The following is a 19,216-nucleotide window of genomic DNA, read 5'->3' on the forward strand; positions in this document are numbered from 1 at the left end:
TTCTAGAATTCAGACTTTCACAGTTCAAAATGACCTTCCTCCCCTTACTTATCTTTCCCTAATTAGTATGTATCTGAACAGTGAAGAAGTACTGTTAATTATATTTCTGTTCAAAATACTGCCATTAAAAAACAATTACTTGAAGAGGGTGTGGAGAAAAGAGGATCCTCTTACACTGTTGGTAGGAATATAAATTGATACACACCCTATGGAGAACAGTATGGAGGTTCCTTAAAAAAATGAAAATAGAACTACTGAGTGACTCAGATATCCCACTCCTGGGCACAGACCCAGAGAAAACCATAATTACAAAAGATACACACACCCCAATGCTCATTGCAGTACCATTTACAACAGGCAAGACATGGAAGCAACCTAAATGTCCATTAACAGAGAAATGGGTAAAGAACATGTGGCACATGTATGCAACGTAATATCACTCAGCCATAAAAAGGAATGAAATTGTGCCTCTTGCAGAGACTTGGATGGACCTAGAGCCGTCATTCAGAATGAAGAAAGTCAGAAGTTGAAAAACAAATACTGTGTATTAATGCCTATATGTGGAACCTAGAAAAATGGTACAGATGAACCTATTTGCAGAGCAGAAATAAACACACAGATATAGAGAACAAACATATGGACATCAAGGGAGGAAGCAAGGGGTGGGATGAATTGGGAGATTGGGATTGACATATATACACTATATGTATAAAATAGATAACTAATAAGAACCTCTGTTGGAGCACAGAGAACTCTATTCAATGCTCTGTGGTGACAAAGAGGGGATATATGTATATGTATAGCTGATTAGCTTTTCTGTATAGCAGAAACTAGCACAAAATTGTAAAGCAACTAAACGCCAAGAAAAAAAATTTTAATTAAAAAAAAATTAAATTTTTTAGTTAAAAATTTAAATTATATAGTATATATATAAATACAGATATACTTTTCCCTCAAGTATTTAAAAAAATATATATATATATATACATACACCTATACACACACACACACACATAAATGTATATATTTCTCCTTTTCAAATCATATATTCATTCATATATATTGTTGGTTGAAGAGAGATTCTTAGTATATCTGAACTACAGTGTAAAACAGTAAATGTAAGTCTGGCTCCCAGATGGAAAATTCAAGATGATCAGAAATGTGGACATTCTTTCAACAGATACTTCCTGTGTGAGGCCTTGTCCTGGGTGCTTTGCGGGCAATGTAAAGGTCCCTCAAGCTCATGCATCCTAGGCAGTCCAGCCTCATGCTTAAGGCCAAGGTCCCTGGAGTTATTATAGAATTACCCTGGACAACAAGTGAACCTCTTTGAGCCTCAGTTTCCTTTCCTATAAAGGAAAGGGGGTAATAATAGCACCTCACTTTTGCACTGTGAGAAAACTAAGTGAATGGCACGTGCAAAGGGCCTACACTCTCTGGCAAGGAAAAGTGCCCAGCAAAGGTGAGCTACTAGCATTAGTGTGTAATGATAGGTCCTTCGTGAAAGCAGAGGTGTTCAAAGTCAGAGAAGGAAAATAAAAAGATTTTTAAAAAATTTATATTTTCTAGACTTGTGGGATCTTAGTTTCCTGACCAGGGATTGAAACTGGGCCCTCAACAGTGAGAGCATGGAGTCCTAATCATTGAACCACCAGGGAATTTCCAGCAAAATAAAACAGAACTGGCATTTGAAATCTTAATAAGATCTAAATGAATTTGCAAATTGATCTTCTCTGCTGAGGAAGAGTTCTGTCTTTAACAGCTTTATGAATGAACATACATTACCAAGACAGAAAGAAGGCTAATGTTCACAAATAGATTAATATATATCTATATCTACCATTACATATATATGTATATAACATAACATATATATACATATACAAAACTTGCTTCCAAATTTGGGGTATTAGAGGCATTATTACACTTAATTTTTTCGAGGTTAAAAATAGACTCATAACTAAAGTTTCGAAATTAGAGGGGAAATTATTAGTCATAATCTTACTACTCAAGTATAACCATTATGATAGGTTTCAAGCAGTTTCAGTTTTTTAAAAAAACTGTGGTTTCCTTACTTTTTTGTGGTCATTGCTGTCTCTGGGTTAGAAGCGATACACTCACCAGGCATGTGTAAGGTGCGCATGCATAGTGGTAGGGAAGTACTCTCTTCTGTTTAAAACATTCATCGGATGATAAAACTGCTCATACTTGAAGTAATGGTTTGAGTTTCCAAACCAAATACTCAATAGGATCTTTAATAAATCTGCTACTAACTTTTTCTGTTTCTCCGTAAAAAGAAACAGGTTGGACTCCAGGCTGCACAAAGTATTATTTTTAGCTTGGGCAGACCTACTTGATAGGCTTGTGATCTGTGTGCCCCAAAGCACACCTTTTTGTCCCTTTGGCACAGATTCCTCTGTCCTGAGTTTATGAAAGGTTTACAGTTCTGTTCCAGTGGAGACAGATACACGAGGTTGAGATTTAGCTCTGTGTAAATATGTAAACACGCCTACATAGTTTTTTCTGAATCCTAGCAAGAAAGACCAAATGTTTAGTGTAAAAACTAACACCAACACACTTCCTGGCTTGCCAATCTAGGCCAAAGCTGTGCATCTTCACTCCAAGCAAATGGGGTGATGGAGAAGAGCATGGAAGTGTTTGTGTCTATGGAGATGCCTCCAATAAGCGAGTACAAAAAGGGCATCTTCATTTTGGGTTTGTTATTTGTTTATTTTTTGGTTTTTCCTTTGGGGCAATTCATCTTTCTAGACTTTGAATTTAATACTCAGCCCAGAAAATCATAGTATTGCTTGTGGATTTATCAGTTTTCTCTCCACACAAAAAGCACTGATTATGCAAACATGCTTAATATCACCCATCCTTCAGAAACTTAACAGGAGCTGAATGGCCTTCCAGATAATCAGACCCAGCCTATCTGGGTCAGATAGGCATCTCGCCACATCACAGCAACTTGCAGGCAATAGAGTCTGCCCACTGTCACTTCTTCTTTACTTACTCTGAGTCATGGTTTGATGCAGAATTAAGACTGAGTATCATTCCCTGTATTAGGTTAAGAACACAGAGAACTGACAAAAGACACCCTTTGTCAGTTGAAAGATGTTGAAAAAGTAGAAGGGGTAATGTGGGTGTTTATTTCTCAGGAAAGAGACAAGTATAAGCTCTTTTCTCTTAATCTACTCAAAATACACACATACACACAAGGAGACAGGGGGCTTCATGAATGCAGATATTCTTGGCTGAAAGAAAACCCAATACAACAATTAGAAATAATGCCAAATAGAATCAAGAATCTAAGATGGCAAGAAGGGACTTAAAGACAGTCAGATTATCTTACAACTGAGGAAGCTGAGAATTAGCGAAGTGAAGTACGCACGCAGAGTGCTCATGTCACAGGCCATTTATTGGCTCAGGAGTAGGACTCAGGTCTTCAGCTATATGGGTGCATGCTCAATCACGTCAGTTGTGTCCAACTCTTTGTGACCTCATGGACTGTAGCCCACCAGGCTCCTCTGTCCATGGGATTTTCAGAGAAGAATACTAGAGTGGCTTGCCATTTCCTCCTATAGGGGATCTTCCCAACCCGGGGAGCGAACCTGAGTCTCCTGGGTTTCCTGCACTGCAGACGGATTCTTTACCCACTAAACCACCTGGGAAGTCCCCAGGTCTTCAGCTAGTTTGGGTGCTTCCCTTTACTCCACTCCACCTCAAAGTGACCTGACTGCTACCCGACTTCAGGAGACCTCCCCTTGTGTCCGTGAAGTTATCCAGTACTCACAAAGGAGGACATCGAAATGCAGCCCAGCCATATCTGGCCCCAACTTCACATACCTGCTTGCTTCCAAAGGCGCACAAAGCTGTCTGGTGATTGTTTTTTCTGAAGCACCTGCCAGGAGCCCATCTGAGCTCTTGTCACCTCTGCCACTACACATCTGTATGCACCTTCATCCTCTGGGCCCACAGAGAAGATCTTGAGAAAGAAAGACTTGGGGCTTAACTTTGAAACCTGGAGCTGTCCTTGACTTGCTCTTTCTTGGTAATTTTTCTTCAGATCCAGAACTCCGCCAGCATCAATGTGGGCCATTTCAACATCATTGAAGAACCAAGTGCCCTGAAGGTGTGGGTTCTGGCCACCACCCATGACCAGGCAAACGAGTTCTAAGGATTTTCCTTCAGGAACTGTGTTCTCAGCTCTAATGTTGACTTGAAAATCTCTCACTAGGAAACAAAAGCAAGGCAGATATTTAGAGAGGCCACTGCACCTATGCCTTTAATACCAGAGAGAGATGCTATCCCCTATCAGGATAGTACAAGGACTGAATTTAATGCGGGAGATCAGAGATGGGCCAAAGAAATGCCTAGAATCAAAAATGCCCTTGACTATTTTTTAAATCATCTAGAAAGAACAACACATGCGATTTTTTTAATGCAATACAATTAAGCAAGATGAATGTATGGATGTGTACATAGCAATGTATCTTTTAAAATAAAATATTTTATACTATGTTGAACTGACGTAAATTGTGATTTCTTGCTCTCGTTTTTGACTGAGAATATCCAGTGGAACTTTCCTAAGTTAAAAGCATATGTGATATATGGCAAATCCACAGCTAACATCACACTCAACAGTGGAAAACTGAAAGCTTTTCGTCTAATGTCAAGAATAAGACAAGGATGATCATTCTCACCACTTCTATTCAACATGGTATTGGAAGTCCTAGCTAGAGCAATTAGACAGAAAAAAAAATTAAAAGAATCTACATTGGGAAAAAGAAGAAAGACTCACTGTTGGCAGATGGCATGTTCTTACACATAGGAACCAAAAGAAAAAAGAAAAAAACCCCACCAAACTCCACCAAGAAGCTGTTAAAACTAATAAAGAATTTCAGTAAAGTTGCAGCATACAAAATCAACACACACAAAAAATCAGTTGCATCTCTATACATTAACAGTAAACTATCAAAAAAACTTGGAAAAAATCCCATTTACAATAGTATCATAAAGAAGAAATTACTTAAGGATAAATTTAACCAAAGAGGTGAAAGAGATGAAAACTGTAAAACACTGACGAAAGAAACTGAAGATGAAACAAAAAAAATGGAAAGATATCCCATGTTCATGGTTTGGAAAAATTAATATTATTAAAATGCTCATATCACCCAAAGCAATCTACAGATTCATTGCAATCCCTATCAAAATTCTAAACAGCATCTTGAAATAGATAAAAACAATTATGAAATTCATATGGAACCACAAAAGACCCTGACTGGCCAAAGAATTTTGAGCAAGAGCTGTAGGTATCACATTGCCTGTTTTCAAAATGCATTACAAAGCTACAGTAATCAAAACTATGATACCGGCATAAAGACATGTAAACCAATGAAACAGGATAGAGAACCCAGAAATAAATTCATGAATCTTAGTCAATTAATCTTCAATAAGGGTGTCAAGAACACACAACAGGGAAAAGATAGTCTCTTCAATAAATGGTGTTGAACCAACTGGATATCCATATGCAGAGGAAAAAAGTTGGACCCCGTCTCAGAGCATATTAAAAAAAAATAAACTCAAAATGAATTGCAGATTTAAACCTAAGACCTGAAATTGAAAAACTACTAGAAGAAAATAAAAGGGGGACTTCCTTGATGGTCCAGTGGTTAAGGCTCTGTGCTTCTATGGCAGGGGGCATGGGTTCGACCCCTGGTCAGGGAACTAAGATCCCACATGTCATGCAGCATGGTCAAAGAAAAAAAGAAAAGAAAATAGAAGGAAAACATTTCTGACACTAGTTTGGGCCATGAGTTTCTGGATATAATCCCACAAGCACAGGCAACAAAAGCAAAAATGGACAAGTAGAACTGCATCAAACCAAAAAAGATTCTGTACACAAAAGAAATGATCAGCAGAGTGAAGAGACAGTCTAAAAAATGGGAGAAAATACTCAAAAAGAGGTTCCCATTCAAAATGTATAAGAAACTCATACAAATTAATAGCAAAAAATTCCAAATAAGTTGACATAAAAATGAAAAAGGATCTGACTACATATTCTCAAAAGAAGACATACAAATGGCTAAAATTCTGGAAAGGAAGATGCTTATCACTAATCACCAGGGAAATGCAAATTGAAGCCACAGGATATCATGTCACATCTGTTAGAATGGCTGTCATCAAGAGACAAAAGATAGCAAGTGTTGGTGAGGATGGAGAAGAAAAAAGAACCTTTGTATACTGTTAGTAGAAATGTAAATTGGTATGATTGTTATAGAAAATGGTATGGAGGTTCCTCAAAAACTAAAAGTAGAACTACCACATAACCCAGCAATCCCCACTTGAGGGTACATAGCCAAAGGAAATGACACAGTGTCTCAAAGAGATACCTGCACTATGTCCATTACTCATAATATCCAAGATATGAAAACAACATAAGTGACTACCAAAGGATAAACGGATGAAGAAAATGTATATATACACAATGGACTATTATTAAGCCATGAGAGAAAAGGAAATCTTACTGTTTTCGAAAACATGGACCAACCTGGAGGACATTTTGCTATGTGAAATAAGCCAGACACAGAAAGATAAATACTGTGGAAACTAAAAATGTTGAACACATGGAAGCAGAGAGTAGGGCTTTTGGGAGTGAGGTAAATGGGGAGACGTTGGTCAAAGAGTACAAAGTTTCAGTTATGCAGGATGAATAAGTTCTGGAGATCTAATGATTACAGTTAGTCATACTGTGTGGTGTTACCTGAAATTTGCTAAGAAAGTAGATCTTAAGTGTTACCACATACATGACACAACCATGTGAGGCGATGGATATGCTAACGAACTTGATCATAGTCATTTCACAATGCATACAGATATCAAAACACAATACTGTACACCTTAAACATAAACAATTTTTATTGATTTAAATAAATAAATTTAAAAAATAAAGACATACATTAAAATTTTTTTTTTCAAAGAAAGGGGAAAAAAAGCATATGTCTCCACAGGACTCCCAGTGCATAATTTGGATGTATAACGCCATCAGGACAGTTTTTAATGGAACAGAATAATACTCCTCTTTAAGAGAAAAAAAGAAAGAAAACTTCAATCAACCACCACTGGATCATTGCTGTTAGCAAGAATGTTTATGGTTTTAGATCTCCTCCTAATGGACCAAAGCTCATGTGGAGAGACCAGGAATTACGATGGAGGCTTCCTGCTTGCTCTAGTGAAAGTGCCAATGGATCCCGAAGAGTGACGTTATTGCAAGGCAAAGGAGCCAGGCGGAGGGAGCGCTGCCAAGGCTTCACACTGGAAACTGGGGCTATTCTGAGGCCCAGGTGATCGTGGAGAGAGGGCCTTGGAGAGACACACCTGTCTTCAAACACCAGCTCCACTTCTCAGCAGCTGAGCAAGCTTAGACAGACCATTAGCTGGGGCTCCGGGACGTGTTTTGAAAAACGGAATTTGAAAACTTGCTCCGAGGCTGGTTGTTAGGATTATGTTAGATAATGCAGCTGAAGTGCTTACACAGAGCCTGGTAAAAATGGCAACAAAACTACTTCCATGTATGGTTTGTGGGATCTACCTAACAGTCAACAGATTTTATCCCATATAAGACCTTCCATGGACATAACCTGCGGACAGAGCCCGCAGAAGATCTTTCTTATTTATGCTTCAAAAAAGCAAAATTTACCCAAACCTTCTAAATGATCTTGTTTTATATTCAACCAAAGATTTAAAAATAAAAATCAAGAGTTCCCTAGAGGTTCTGTGGTTAAAACTCCATCCCTGGTGGTCCTGTGGTTAAGACTCCATGCTTTCACTGCCGAGGGCATTGATTCAGTCCCTTGTTAGGAAGCTAAGATCCCACAAGACATGTGGCACAGCCAAAAAAAGGAAAAAAAAACAAAAACAAAAAACCAACCAGAAAGATATCTTCCCAAATACCCACCACTAGCATATTAATGAATTTCCTGAGAAGATAATTACCTGCCGGCTGGACCCTGAGAGTTGTTTGATCCGTCTGCTTTTTCGTGATGGAAGTCCAGGTTTCATCAGGATCCTGAATCCATTCAGTTGCCTCACAGAACAGCTGACCTTGATCTGAGGGCTGGAGCCTCCCCATGGATAGCCTGAAGGTAGTGACCCCAAGCTTGTCTAGTCGCACATCACCAGCTGCAAACCTCTTTGTAAACAAGGGCCCAGGGAGCAATGTAAAATCTTTGGAGAGGGAAATAATCTTGCTGGCTTGGCTTCCTTCTCCATCCTTCATCAGGTACCAGGTGATGGAGAGGTGGGTATGTTGAGCTGTGGCTTTGGACACCTCACAGGTAAGTTCCAACGGCTCACCTTCCTCCTTATTTAGAGTCTGGGGAGCCATGGCCGCCGAGAGGGTATCTGGAATGACTGGACACAGAGGAATGATGGTAATTGACTTAGTATCAATTATAGGCTTAGTTAGACTAGCCTCTCTAGAAGAAGGTGGTGACCTGATCCACTATCTGTAAAGTACATTCTTTGAGTTGGCTTCCCATCAGCCGTATGCTTTACCTATTACCAATAGGAACATTGGCATCTATGTATATACAGTCTATGGAACCTGGCAAGGCTCTTGGTTCACTGTTACATTTTTAGCATAGTCTGTAACCCATTTTGCTACTCAGACACAGAAGTTTTAAATGGGAAAAGCACTAGGAGCTAGAAGACCTATATTCTGATCCTATATTTGTCCCTATTTGACTCCATGAACTGGAACAAGTCACTTCACTTGTTTGGGCCTTCACCTGCTCCTTTATAAAATAAAGTTCTGAAATAATCTGTTATAATTTATCTTTCAGAGCCAAAATGCAACCCTTACCGAAGTTTTGATAACCATGCTATACCCTAACATTCTCTTCCTCCTCAAAGGAGATCATACAGCCTAAGTTTATGTGAAAGCGACATTTAGATTCAACAATGAATGTTTATTCAGCTTCTACTCAGTGCTAACCACTGTGCTAGGGAGTAAAGTAAATGTTATCTTACAGTGCTTGGGGCAAAATCAGAGAGGGTCATATAAGCAGCCAATTACCACATAAACTGGGTAAGTGCTAATAACAGTGGTGTGAAGAGAACAAGAAGGAACAAAGATGGGAATATTGTCTGCAACAGTCAGAACAGGTTTCACAGGAGAGGAAATAGCTAAACTGGGTTTGAAAGTATATGTAGGAGTTTGCTAGGCTGAAAAGGAAGTGATAAGATATTCTAGGCAAAGGGACAAAATGGTAATTTCAAATATGACCCTTGCCACATAGGAAAATACACTAGAGAATGGTAGTTTGAGAATAACTATTTCCACATTAATGACTTACTTCCTATGATATTAATTATATATAAATGTGTTATATCAATACCAGCTCTTCTATCAAGTTAATATTCTGCTTCCAAGAAGAGACATGAGAACTCTCAAAGCTTTGTCTGTGTTATTATCAACTTATGGATAGCTTTGGGCAAGGCCTCGGAATACCACATCATATCTAACTCTTCATGACAAAGTCAATTGGGAAAATGAATTGAGAGTTTTAGAGAATATGAGATACCTATCTGTGACAAACTCCAAAATATTCAGAGGGGTTCATGGGCTCTTTTGCTAAAACAAACAGCACACTATAAAGCCATGTCACAGTGCAAGGCATTGTGGTGATGGAGATTGTGGTTTGTCAGGGGCTGGCTAACAAAGAAGGGCACGCAGCTTACCAATAAGATTAGTCTTCGCATTGTAAGTCCCGTAGTATTTTTCATCAGTGTTGGGTGTGAAACACTCATATTCGCCAGTATCCTTCATCTGGAGCTTGGAAATGTGCAAAAAGACTGAGTTACCCTGGACCCTCTCCACGTAGATTTCCCTACTTTTTACCCGCTTTGCATACAGTACATAAGAGAAGGTGTCATCCTTGGTGCTAATGATCTGGATTTCTTGGGTCGGGGCTGTTGGCAGGTAAACAGACCATTGGAAATGCTGCTCAGAAGGTCCTTGGTGGCCAGTTACATTGCAGCCGATGCTGATGGGGTAACCTTCAGCTCTGAATAGCGGTCCTTTCTGAACTGTTACTTCTCGCTGGCCAATGCTGAGCTTAGCTTGCAAGTAGGAGGAAGAAAAGGGAATAAAAATAGATTAGTGTTCCTGTTCCCAATGTGCCACATTATGTAGCTCCCTGTATTACAATTCTAGAAAATGAGATCACAGGTTATTAGCTATAATCCACTCAAATGTTCAATACCTTCTTCAGGCTGAGGAGCAGTGGAATGGCTTGATGAGTTAATTGTTCTTTTATAATTCTAACTTCTAGAGTAATCTCTAGTCTCTTAAGAAAGGATAGCTTCATCAGGGTAACATGACCACTTCTATAAAATGCACCTACTTACCTAAGTGCACCTGAAGTAAATATGATGTATGATAATTCACCTTTTATATAATTTTATGGAAAAATTCTCAGTATTACTTCCTCAACCCTCCACTTCTTAGGTACCTGTCACTGAGCTGTCCTAACAGAAATAATTGCTGGAGAGACCGAGTCCATGGCACTGCCCCTGGTGCTATGCCTTTCCCTGCTGGTTGGTTGGAACTATTTGTAGCTCCTGGCCAGGTCTGGTGCAAGATTAGCTAAACTTAGCATCTGAAGAAGCAGCAGTACTTCCTTTCTATACCATAGAGGGTTTTTCATTTTGTAATTTTTTAAAGAGCCACTACAACTTTATTGACAAGCTTCCTAAAAGATGACTGTCAAGTCCAACAGGATCCAGGATCAGACTTAGTTTAGTTGCTCTCTTATTTAAAGATTTCAGCTGGGATCACAGTGGAATGCTTCATGTTAGGACAAATCTCAAGTATTAGGTTTAAAGGAGAAAATATTATTTAGTGATAATTTTTCCTTTAACATACACATTTTCAAAATCAAGACTTTTTTAGAAATTAAAGTGCATGTGTTTATTTCTTATGTTAATATTAAAGGCTGGTTCATTTTGTGTTACAGAAAGAACAATGAACAAGTGATAGAGATGCTACAAAGGTGAGCTAAGTCTTTTAGTCGGGGCCTAGGGCCCAGGGGAAAGGCATCGTAAGAGGCCATCAGGGAACAATTACTGGCATTACGGAATTACAGAGCAGAGTTCATAAGCAGGAATGGAAGAAGCAGAGCATCTGCTGAATTTTGTGAATCCACAAGGACAAAGAGTAAGGGAGACAGATTGGAAAAAAAGGTGAGAGAAAGGAAAAATGACATTACAGAAACCATGGTAAGGTTAAATATAGAAATTTTAGAACAAAAACAATTCTGATAGGAGGGGACCTGCAAAAACAGGGAGAAAGGGTAATTGGTCAGGATGTAGTCAACTAAAAATTGCATATGGATACAATCAATGCAAAACTGGCAAACAAACATCCAATCAACCAACCAACTGTATACATTTCCAGTAATGATTTAAAATATACTAATTTATTCATAAATCCCAGTTAAATGTGATATATATACATTAGGCTTTTTTCATAATAAGCACTTAGGAAGAGAAGTTAGAAAATATGAGAAAAAATTTTGTTACTTTAATTTATTGAAGTATAGTTGATTTACAATGTTGTGTTAGTTTTAGGTGTACAGCAAAGTGATTCAGTTATACATACTTATATATCTATTCTTCTTTGAATTCTTTTCCATTATAGGTTATTACAGGGTATTGAGTATAGTTCCCTATGCCATACAATAGTAAATTTTTAAAATATTATTTACCAAAAAACTATTCTACAGAGGCAATTTAAAACATTGTCAGCAATGCTAGCCAGTCTTAGATATACATCTTAAAGAAATGTGAGCACTGCCCCAGGCTACACATGAAAAAATATCCACAGCTGCATTGTTCACTGCAGCCCCCAAACTAGAGACAACCTATATGTCCATCAACAGTAGAACAGGCAGGCTGTGGTACATTCATAAAGTGGAATCTTATACAGAAATAAAAGTGAGTGAACTGCTGCTGGTTGCAAAAACATGGATCACTGTGTTTAAGGAAAGATGCTGAACACTTAGAATCTTTTTGATATACACAAAATGAATATAAAAGTTAAAGAAAGGCAAAAAACCCCACACTGTATTGTTTAGTGATGCAAACAGAAGAAGTTAAACCTTAAAAAAAAAAAAAAAAAAAAAGCGAAGAAGTAGTTATCATGGAAGTCAGGAAAGTGATTGTATGTGTATCTGGTGGGGCATGCAGCAAGGTAGATGGGTGAGCCTAGGGTCCTAGCAATGTTCTATTTCTTCTCCTGCATAGTGATTACATGGTTTTTACTTTTTCCTTATTTATTCAACTTCATCGCTGTGTTTTATTAACTTTCCTTTTTAAATAATTAAGTTTTGGCTGTGTTGGGGCTTGTTGCTACAAGCAGACTTTCTCCACTTGCAGTGAGCGGGGGCTAATCTTTAACTGGTATGTGAGCTCCTCACTGCGGCGGCTTCTCTTGTTGCCAAGCAGGGGCTCTAGAACACGGGTTCAGTCGTTGTGGCACGCGGGCTTAGTTGCGCTTGCAGCATGTGGAAACTTCCCCAAGAGATCGAACCCGTGTCCCCTGCCTTGGCAGGTAGATTCTTAACCACTGGACTACCAGGGAAGTCGCCTTTCTTATGTGTTATATTTGCACAGTACAAATGTTTTTAAAAATGTGATTTCTGGGGTACCACTAATATGTTTATGTCAGGGAATGTTTCCACGATATTATTTTTTATGCCTAGGCAGCATTTACTCCACATTTTTTATGACTTATCAGAGAGATGGGTACATTCAAAACATTTTATTGTGCAAAGTAGTACTTTATTTTCTTCTGCTTCAGTTGCTAATTCAATTAATATTTATTTAACCACTTGTAGTATTTCTGATGCTTCAAGGACTAAGATATGAAGGTGAGTTTAGGATAGTCTTTGACTTCTTGATTTTACAATTCAGTCAAGTAGGGTGGTCGTCATCTCTCCTGGAAAGATATATGATAAAAGTTCTTTGAGGAATTTGAAGGAAGGAAAGATTACATTTTAGGGAAAGAAAATAGGTAAGGTATATGGAAGAGATAGTATTAAAAATGGACCTTGGAGAAGGTTATGGCAATTTAAGTGGAGAGAAAGGGTATTTTTCAGTGAAGGAAACTTCATGAAAAGACTGTATAAGTAGTAATCAAAAGAATTGTTCAGGAAATAGGGAGTAATCAGTTGGATTCGGGGGTGGGTTACACAAAGATTAATAGAAAGAGGTAAGATTGGGCAGGAATTTTGAGTCCAAAGCATGAAGAGCTTAACTGGCATATTTAAAAGTTTGGGCTTGATTGATAGGCAATGGGGAATCCACTGAAAATGTTTTAAAATTCTTAGTAAAATTAACTTGATGGTGTGTAGGATGATGGAGTTAGAAGTAGATATCAGATAATTATAGTAGCTCAGGAGATAAGTGATGAAGGCAGTAGAAATGGAAAGAAAGGGGCTATAATCTGAGAGCCACTGTGGAGATAAATCTATAGAGTTTTTCAGCATCTTAGATGCTTGGAGGTTAAAGGGGTGGATGGAAGATAAGAGGAAAGATGATACCAGGTTTTGTAAGGGTGACTGGGAGTAACAGTACTGTTAACAGGAATAAGGCTATCAGGAAGAGGAACTGTTGTGTGTTCAAGGGTGAAGGAGAAGATAAAGAACTTAATTTTGGAAACACTAAATTAGAGTGCTATGGAATAAACAAGAAGGAAATCCAGCAAATACTTAGAGATATTGTTGAAATATATGTCAATATCTGTATCTCTTTCTATACTTTAAAATCTACTCAACTCTTTGAAAATATTTGTCATCTAGTTATCTTAAGAACTCTGTGATATTCCCATATTTAGCAATGTCAAAGTTGTAAATGGTGGAGCCAGACTTGAATTTGGATTTACAAATGTCAAATTCCTGACTGTCTCCATTGCTTCCTCACTGCTTCCTGTAAATGCTTGTCTGTAACTAGGGAGAGTTCTGGGCTGTAGATGCTGACTTAGTCATTTACATGTTAAGTAGTGGAAAATGTTAGGGCATATAAGAAGAGAGCTAAAGAGAGATTATTAAAGGTTCTCTCTATTTAGGAAATAAGATGAGAAATGCATACTACAGAAAGAAGAAGGGGAGGTGGGAGGGTAGCCAGGACACTGCAGCTTGAAAACCAAAGGAGCAAAATGTTCCAAGAAGAAAGAGCTTGTCAGCATTGCTGAATGCTACTGAGGGGTAAGGATTCGAAAAGCAGAGAAGTGTCCTTTTAGTTTGATGATGAGGATGTCAGTGGTGATCTTTGTAAAAGAGTTTTCAACAGAGCAGAAGCAGAGCATTTCAAGGGTAAGAAACAACTGCAAGAAGCTTAAACTACTTCAAGAAGTTTCATGGAGAAGGGAAAGAGAAAAATAGGGTGGTAGTTAGAAAGAGCAGTTCAATGGGACAGAGCAGTGAGGGCAGATGGACAGGGGTGCCTCTGCATGTTTATGGGCAGAGGAGCTGCACAGGGGAGAGATGGATGAAGCCAGAGAGATGATGATGAATGCAGTAAGGTCTTAGTGGAAGCATGAGGTCAAGAACTTGATTGGGAGGGTACCACTTTCTCAGAAAAGTGAAAGAGACCATGTGAAGGATTAATAGGTATTATGGAGGTACAAAGAAATGACAGACAGAGGCCAGTTCAAATGGTCATGCATGGGGAATCATACACTTGAAGCATCTTATTATAAATCTATTTTCTGTGGGATGTTGCACATATCTCTCCTCCAAAAGAGGAAAATACCTTAGGGGACTGGCCTGTTGCTTTCTCTTTTGATGCACAGAGGGTTAGGCACCTCTGGACAGCAGATTCTTGCTGACTGATGCACACACAGCTTAACAATGACATACTGCATCAGAGTCACACTTTTGATGCATGAAGAATTTCCTGATGGTATTGGCTTTTTTCAAAAACATCACTGGCATTGCCAAATTTTCTATTTCAGTGTTATTTGAATTGAAGTTATTTGATTGAACTATATAAAATGGTCAACACCTGATCATTTTTGATATACAAAAACAGCAACTTCAAATACTTCCACCTTATACAAAACCTAGCTGGAGAACATCAAATACAACAAACAACTTCTCTTTCTTTACCCATACAAAATCTCTGTATGCTTAGAGGCTGAAAGCATTTTCATCCATAATTTAATGGATTTCTTTCTTTTTTTTTTCATGAATACAGTCTTAGTAGGACAAACAGTATGCCCTCCCCAGGACCGTCCCAAGTTAATGACGTTTATTCGTAGGGCAGCTAGTTAGGGTGAGGGGTGACAGACCAAGAGGACAAAGCTAAGTCCAAGAATTCATTTATCCATGACTTTAATCTCATCTGGCCCCATATTCTAACAGGATTCATCAGTCTTTACAAATTTTTTTTGAACTTTTAATTTTACATATAAATTTATATTAAATTTATTTTATATATTTATAGCCAATTAAACAATGTTGTGATAGTTTCAGATGAATAGTGAAGGGACTCAGCCAAACATACATTTACATATTTATTTTTAAAACTAATTAGGACAAGGTAAACATTTGCTAAACAATGCAAGTGCTCAACTGATCATCCATCATTTAGTTTATTTCCTTAATTTCTCCTTCTGTATTTGTAATGATAAATAGCAGGCTTGCAACATCTTTTTCAAGTTACTCTCTGATTTAGGTGTTTTTCACATAAAAACTGGGGCTCTACACAAAATAAGTATTTATGGGATCTAAATTTAGAAGAAATAAATATATAACCCAGTTTAGGTAATGGTTTAAATGAACTAGGAAAAGCCTGGCTGCTTCCCCTTTCTGAACCTTGGTTACTTTCCTTTCTGGACTACTCACCACCCCCATCCCCCCCACCAAAAAAAAAAAAGACAGAATTTGCAAACGTCTGACTTGTTGCTCAATGTAAGCCCAGTTTCCCCATACACAAGCCAAACACACAGTTCAGAGACACAAGGCAGACCCTTGAGAGTCACACTCAGACACCTGAATAGGACAAGTAAGAACATGCCAGGCAACAGTTCCCAAAGGACCCCACCAGTCCTCCTAGTCATCAGTGCCTGCCAAGCCAGTCTGGTGGGCATCAACTAACCAGCACCTGGTCCCAATAACTTCCCCTGCAGGCTATCCATCACCCCCATCAGGCCCCATATCTGATCTTCACCTCTCACTACCCAGTGTCCTATGAGACATGAGCCCAGTGCAGTTCAAGCCAAGGGTTTGTTAAGCGCCCCTTTGAGCTGAACGCTGCACCCTTTTTGTCTATTAGCCACAGCCTTAGTTACTCTGATCCTAAGCTCTTTTAGTTCCCCTATTGTCCAAATCCCTTCACTAATTCCATCTAGTCACTCTAAAGCAGAAGTTTTAAACCTGACTCCACATGGGGGAATAAAGGGTTCGTAAACTTGGGTGGAAAAACACCCTACATCTTTATTTTCACTAACCTTAATGGAAATTCAGTATTTTCTTCAGCTATAAAGGTAGACAACAAACCATAGATATTTTCACATCACATCTATTGCAGAGTCTTGAAATATTGTTCACACTCATTACTACATTGAAATTTGGTGGTTAATAGACCACTTCTAGATCTTATCATATAATGAATACATAAAGAAGAAAATAAATGACTACATCATGATTTATTTTAAAATATTTTTGATAACTGCATTTCAACATGAGTATTTTCCCCTATAATCTTATATGTTTTAATTTATGTATTTAAAAATTATTCTGAGAGAGGGTGAAGATGAGCTTCACCAGATGCTAAATGAATCCACAGCACTGAAAAGTACCTGCTCCCTGCTCTGTCTGCTCTGAAGCTATTTCATGCCCTTCCCAGTTCATCTGTTCTCCATCCACCGCCAAATTTCTACTTCCTCCACCCTGTTCAACCATGTACAAGTGCCCCTAGGCTCATGGAGGCCCTTCCACATGGCCCTCAGCAGAGGCATGTGACTCTTCCTGCCACCTTCTCAGTTTCACAGTAGTCAACGTCCACTTCAGCTCACAGGTGAACTCAGAACCTTCTTTTAAGTTAGCCTAAAACTATTACGTGCTCTCATAAGCTTTTCATCCAGCCACATCCCCGAGGTACATTACTCTAGACAAGCTCTCATCAGGCATCCCCTGTCAGTCTGAAGAGTTAAACCTCATCCTATCTCCAGGAATGGGTTAGCCCAAGAAAATAAGGGAAGGCAAGGACCAGCAAAACTGGCAGATCTAGTAGCACACACAAGTATAAAAACCTCTGGGATCAGGTTCATGGGACTCAACCAAACATTGCACCACCTGGAACTCAAGGTTGTTCAGGTAGCCAAGAGCATCATCAAAAGTCAAGAATGATTGCCATCACCAGAGATGTGGGCCATTGTTTTCCCCATAGAGACCAAACTGTCCCATCTTATCACCCAACAGTCTCTGTTTGACTAGTTCCTGTGACAACAGTAACATACAGAATTATGACACTTACTCAGAAAGAGAAAAAATGATGCCACATGTGGGAAGCGTGCCATTTGGACCAGTGTAGACCTTTCCTGGTGGTGTCACTGAAGTTGCTCAGACGCCGAGTGACAAAGGCTGCGCTCTCACTACAAAGATAAAGAGGAAGCAATTGTGCGGTTTCCAGCCCACTGAGAAGCAGAGATGGCCTGCAAAGGGCAATGCAGTTTGCTTTACATGGCTCTTTGAAAATCATTCCAATTCAGTGTGAAAAGTTATCTTCATGGGCAGGTAACGATATATAGATACAAATAAGAACAGATGGCCTCCTTCTGGCTAACTATGTATCAATTTAGGTAATGATGAGGGCATTTAAGCAAACAGAATAAATAAAACAATCAAGCAGAAATTTTCTCTTCTTAGCCCTCACCTTGCCTCCCATCTTGGGAGAGGGAAGGGGTTGAGAAAAGAGCCCCTGGAAGACAGGAACCTGGGCAACATGAGGTGGCGGTGATGCTGGCATGCTCTAGAATCAGGCTGCCTGGGTGTGCACACAGACTCTGTTTTTAGTAGCTGATCTTAGAAAAGTTACTTAACATTTTCTAACTCTCATCTACAAAACAGAGATACTAACTCTGTACGTCCCATAAGATTGCTGTGAGAATTGAATGGACTAATTCACTGAAAGCGCTCAGAGCAACATCTAGTACATAGGAAGTGCCCAGTGGATATCAAGGAACATTTAAAGGAATCTTCAGCTGCTCAGCGTGGGCCTGGCCGCTAAGGATGGCCCTGAATCCAGGCCAAATTAATCCTAGTACCCAAAGACAAGACTGCACAAGGGACAAGCTCACTCAGGATGTTAGTTCTCCAGATCAAGCCTCTATTTAGATACGTCAGGGATGGTCTGGTCTGCTTCAGGCCACAGTTACAGCAGATTCCTGCTCCAACCATCCACTGATTTATCCAACGATTTTCTTCTTCTTTTTTTTTTTTTTTAATCTTCTGGGTGTGTTAGGGGCTGCACATACTGGGTTGGACAAAATGTTTCTTTTTGACCAACTCAATACAAAGTCTTTGTTCTCAGGAAGCTTCCACTTACTCAGGCAACCACAGGGTAATTTTGCAAGCACAACGATCAATGCGGCACCTCAAGGGAGTCCAGGGAAGTGAGTGGGTGGGAGGGAGGGTCAGGATCGGCTGGGTCACGTGAGGCAACCAGGGAGGAAGGGGGGGCCGAGGTGGGTTGGGGAGATCCAGCATGGACCGTGATGCATCAGCTGTGCCCTCTTGTTGGAGTAAAGTTAAAGGCTGGTGTGAAGGGAGAGGGTCTATAGAGGTGGGCTGGAACAGACCTGAGTTGGTCATGCACGCCAGGCCTAAGAAATTGGTCTTAACCTTACAGAAAAGGGAAGCTATTAAGAGGTTGTTTGTTGGTTGGTTTTTTAAGTAGGAAAATGGCCTGGTCATGTTTTTCTTTTAAGCTGAGTACCAAGATGAGGAAGGGAGGCGAGGGAGGAAGCAGGAAGGCCAGATACGGCCTTTTGCAATTTTCTGCAGGAGCAATGCTAAGGGCCTGAATTAGGGCATTTAACATAAAGACAGAGCTAGGAGAGATGATGAGGTCATGAAATACTTCACGGAGCATCTGCTTTAGGATAAGCACCTTACCAGGTGCCAGAGACACATATGGAAAAGTGTAG

The 19,216-nt window shown here is 39.3% G+C and overlaps 1 protein-coding gene across 2 annotated transcripts in view; it reads right to left on the reverse strand.

The window, feature by feature from the left end:
* Positions 1-17,626, reverse strand: part of CD101 (CD101 molecule) — a 39,349-nt gene extending 21,723 nt beyond the window's left edge. Inside the window, exons 1-4 of one of the 2 annotated variants that reach the window (XM_065927145.1) lie at positions 17,545-17,626; positions 9,745-10,125; positions 7,999-8,229; positions 3,850-4,236 (exon numbers count right to left, since the gene is read on the reverse strand). In XM_065927145.1, coding sequence (XP_065783217.1) covers positions 3,850-4,236; positions 7,999-8,229; positions 9,745-10,125; positions 17,545-17,587 — 1,042 coding nt within the window. In that variant the 5' untranslated portion in view covers positions 17,588-17,626. Of the gene's footprint in view, positions 1-3,849; positions 4,237-7,998; positions 8,416-9,744; positions 10,126-17,544 lie in introns of both variants that reach the window. The other variant, XM_065927139.1, reaches the window with a different exon arrangement.
* Positions 17,627-19,216: the final 1,590 nt, after the last annotated feature.

Source organism: Muntiacus reevesi, chromosome 1 (assembly GCF_963930625.1).
Source record: "Muntiacus reevesi chromosome 1, mMunRee1.1, whole genome shotgun sequence".
Lineage (NCBI taxonomy): Eukaryota > Metazoa > Chordata > Mammalia > Artiodactyla > Cervidae > Muntiacus > Muntiacus reevesi.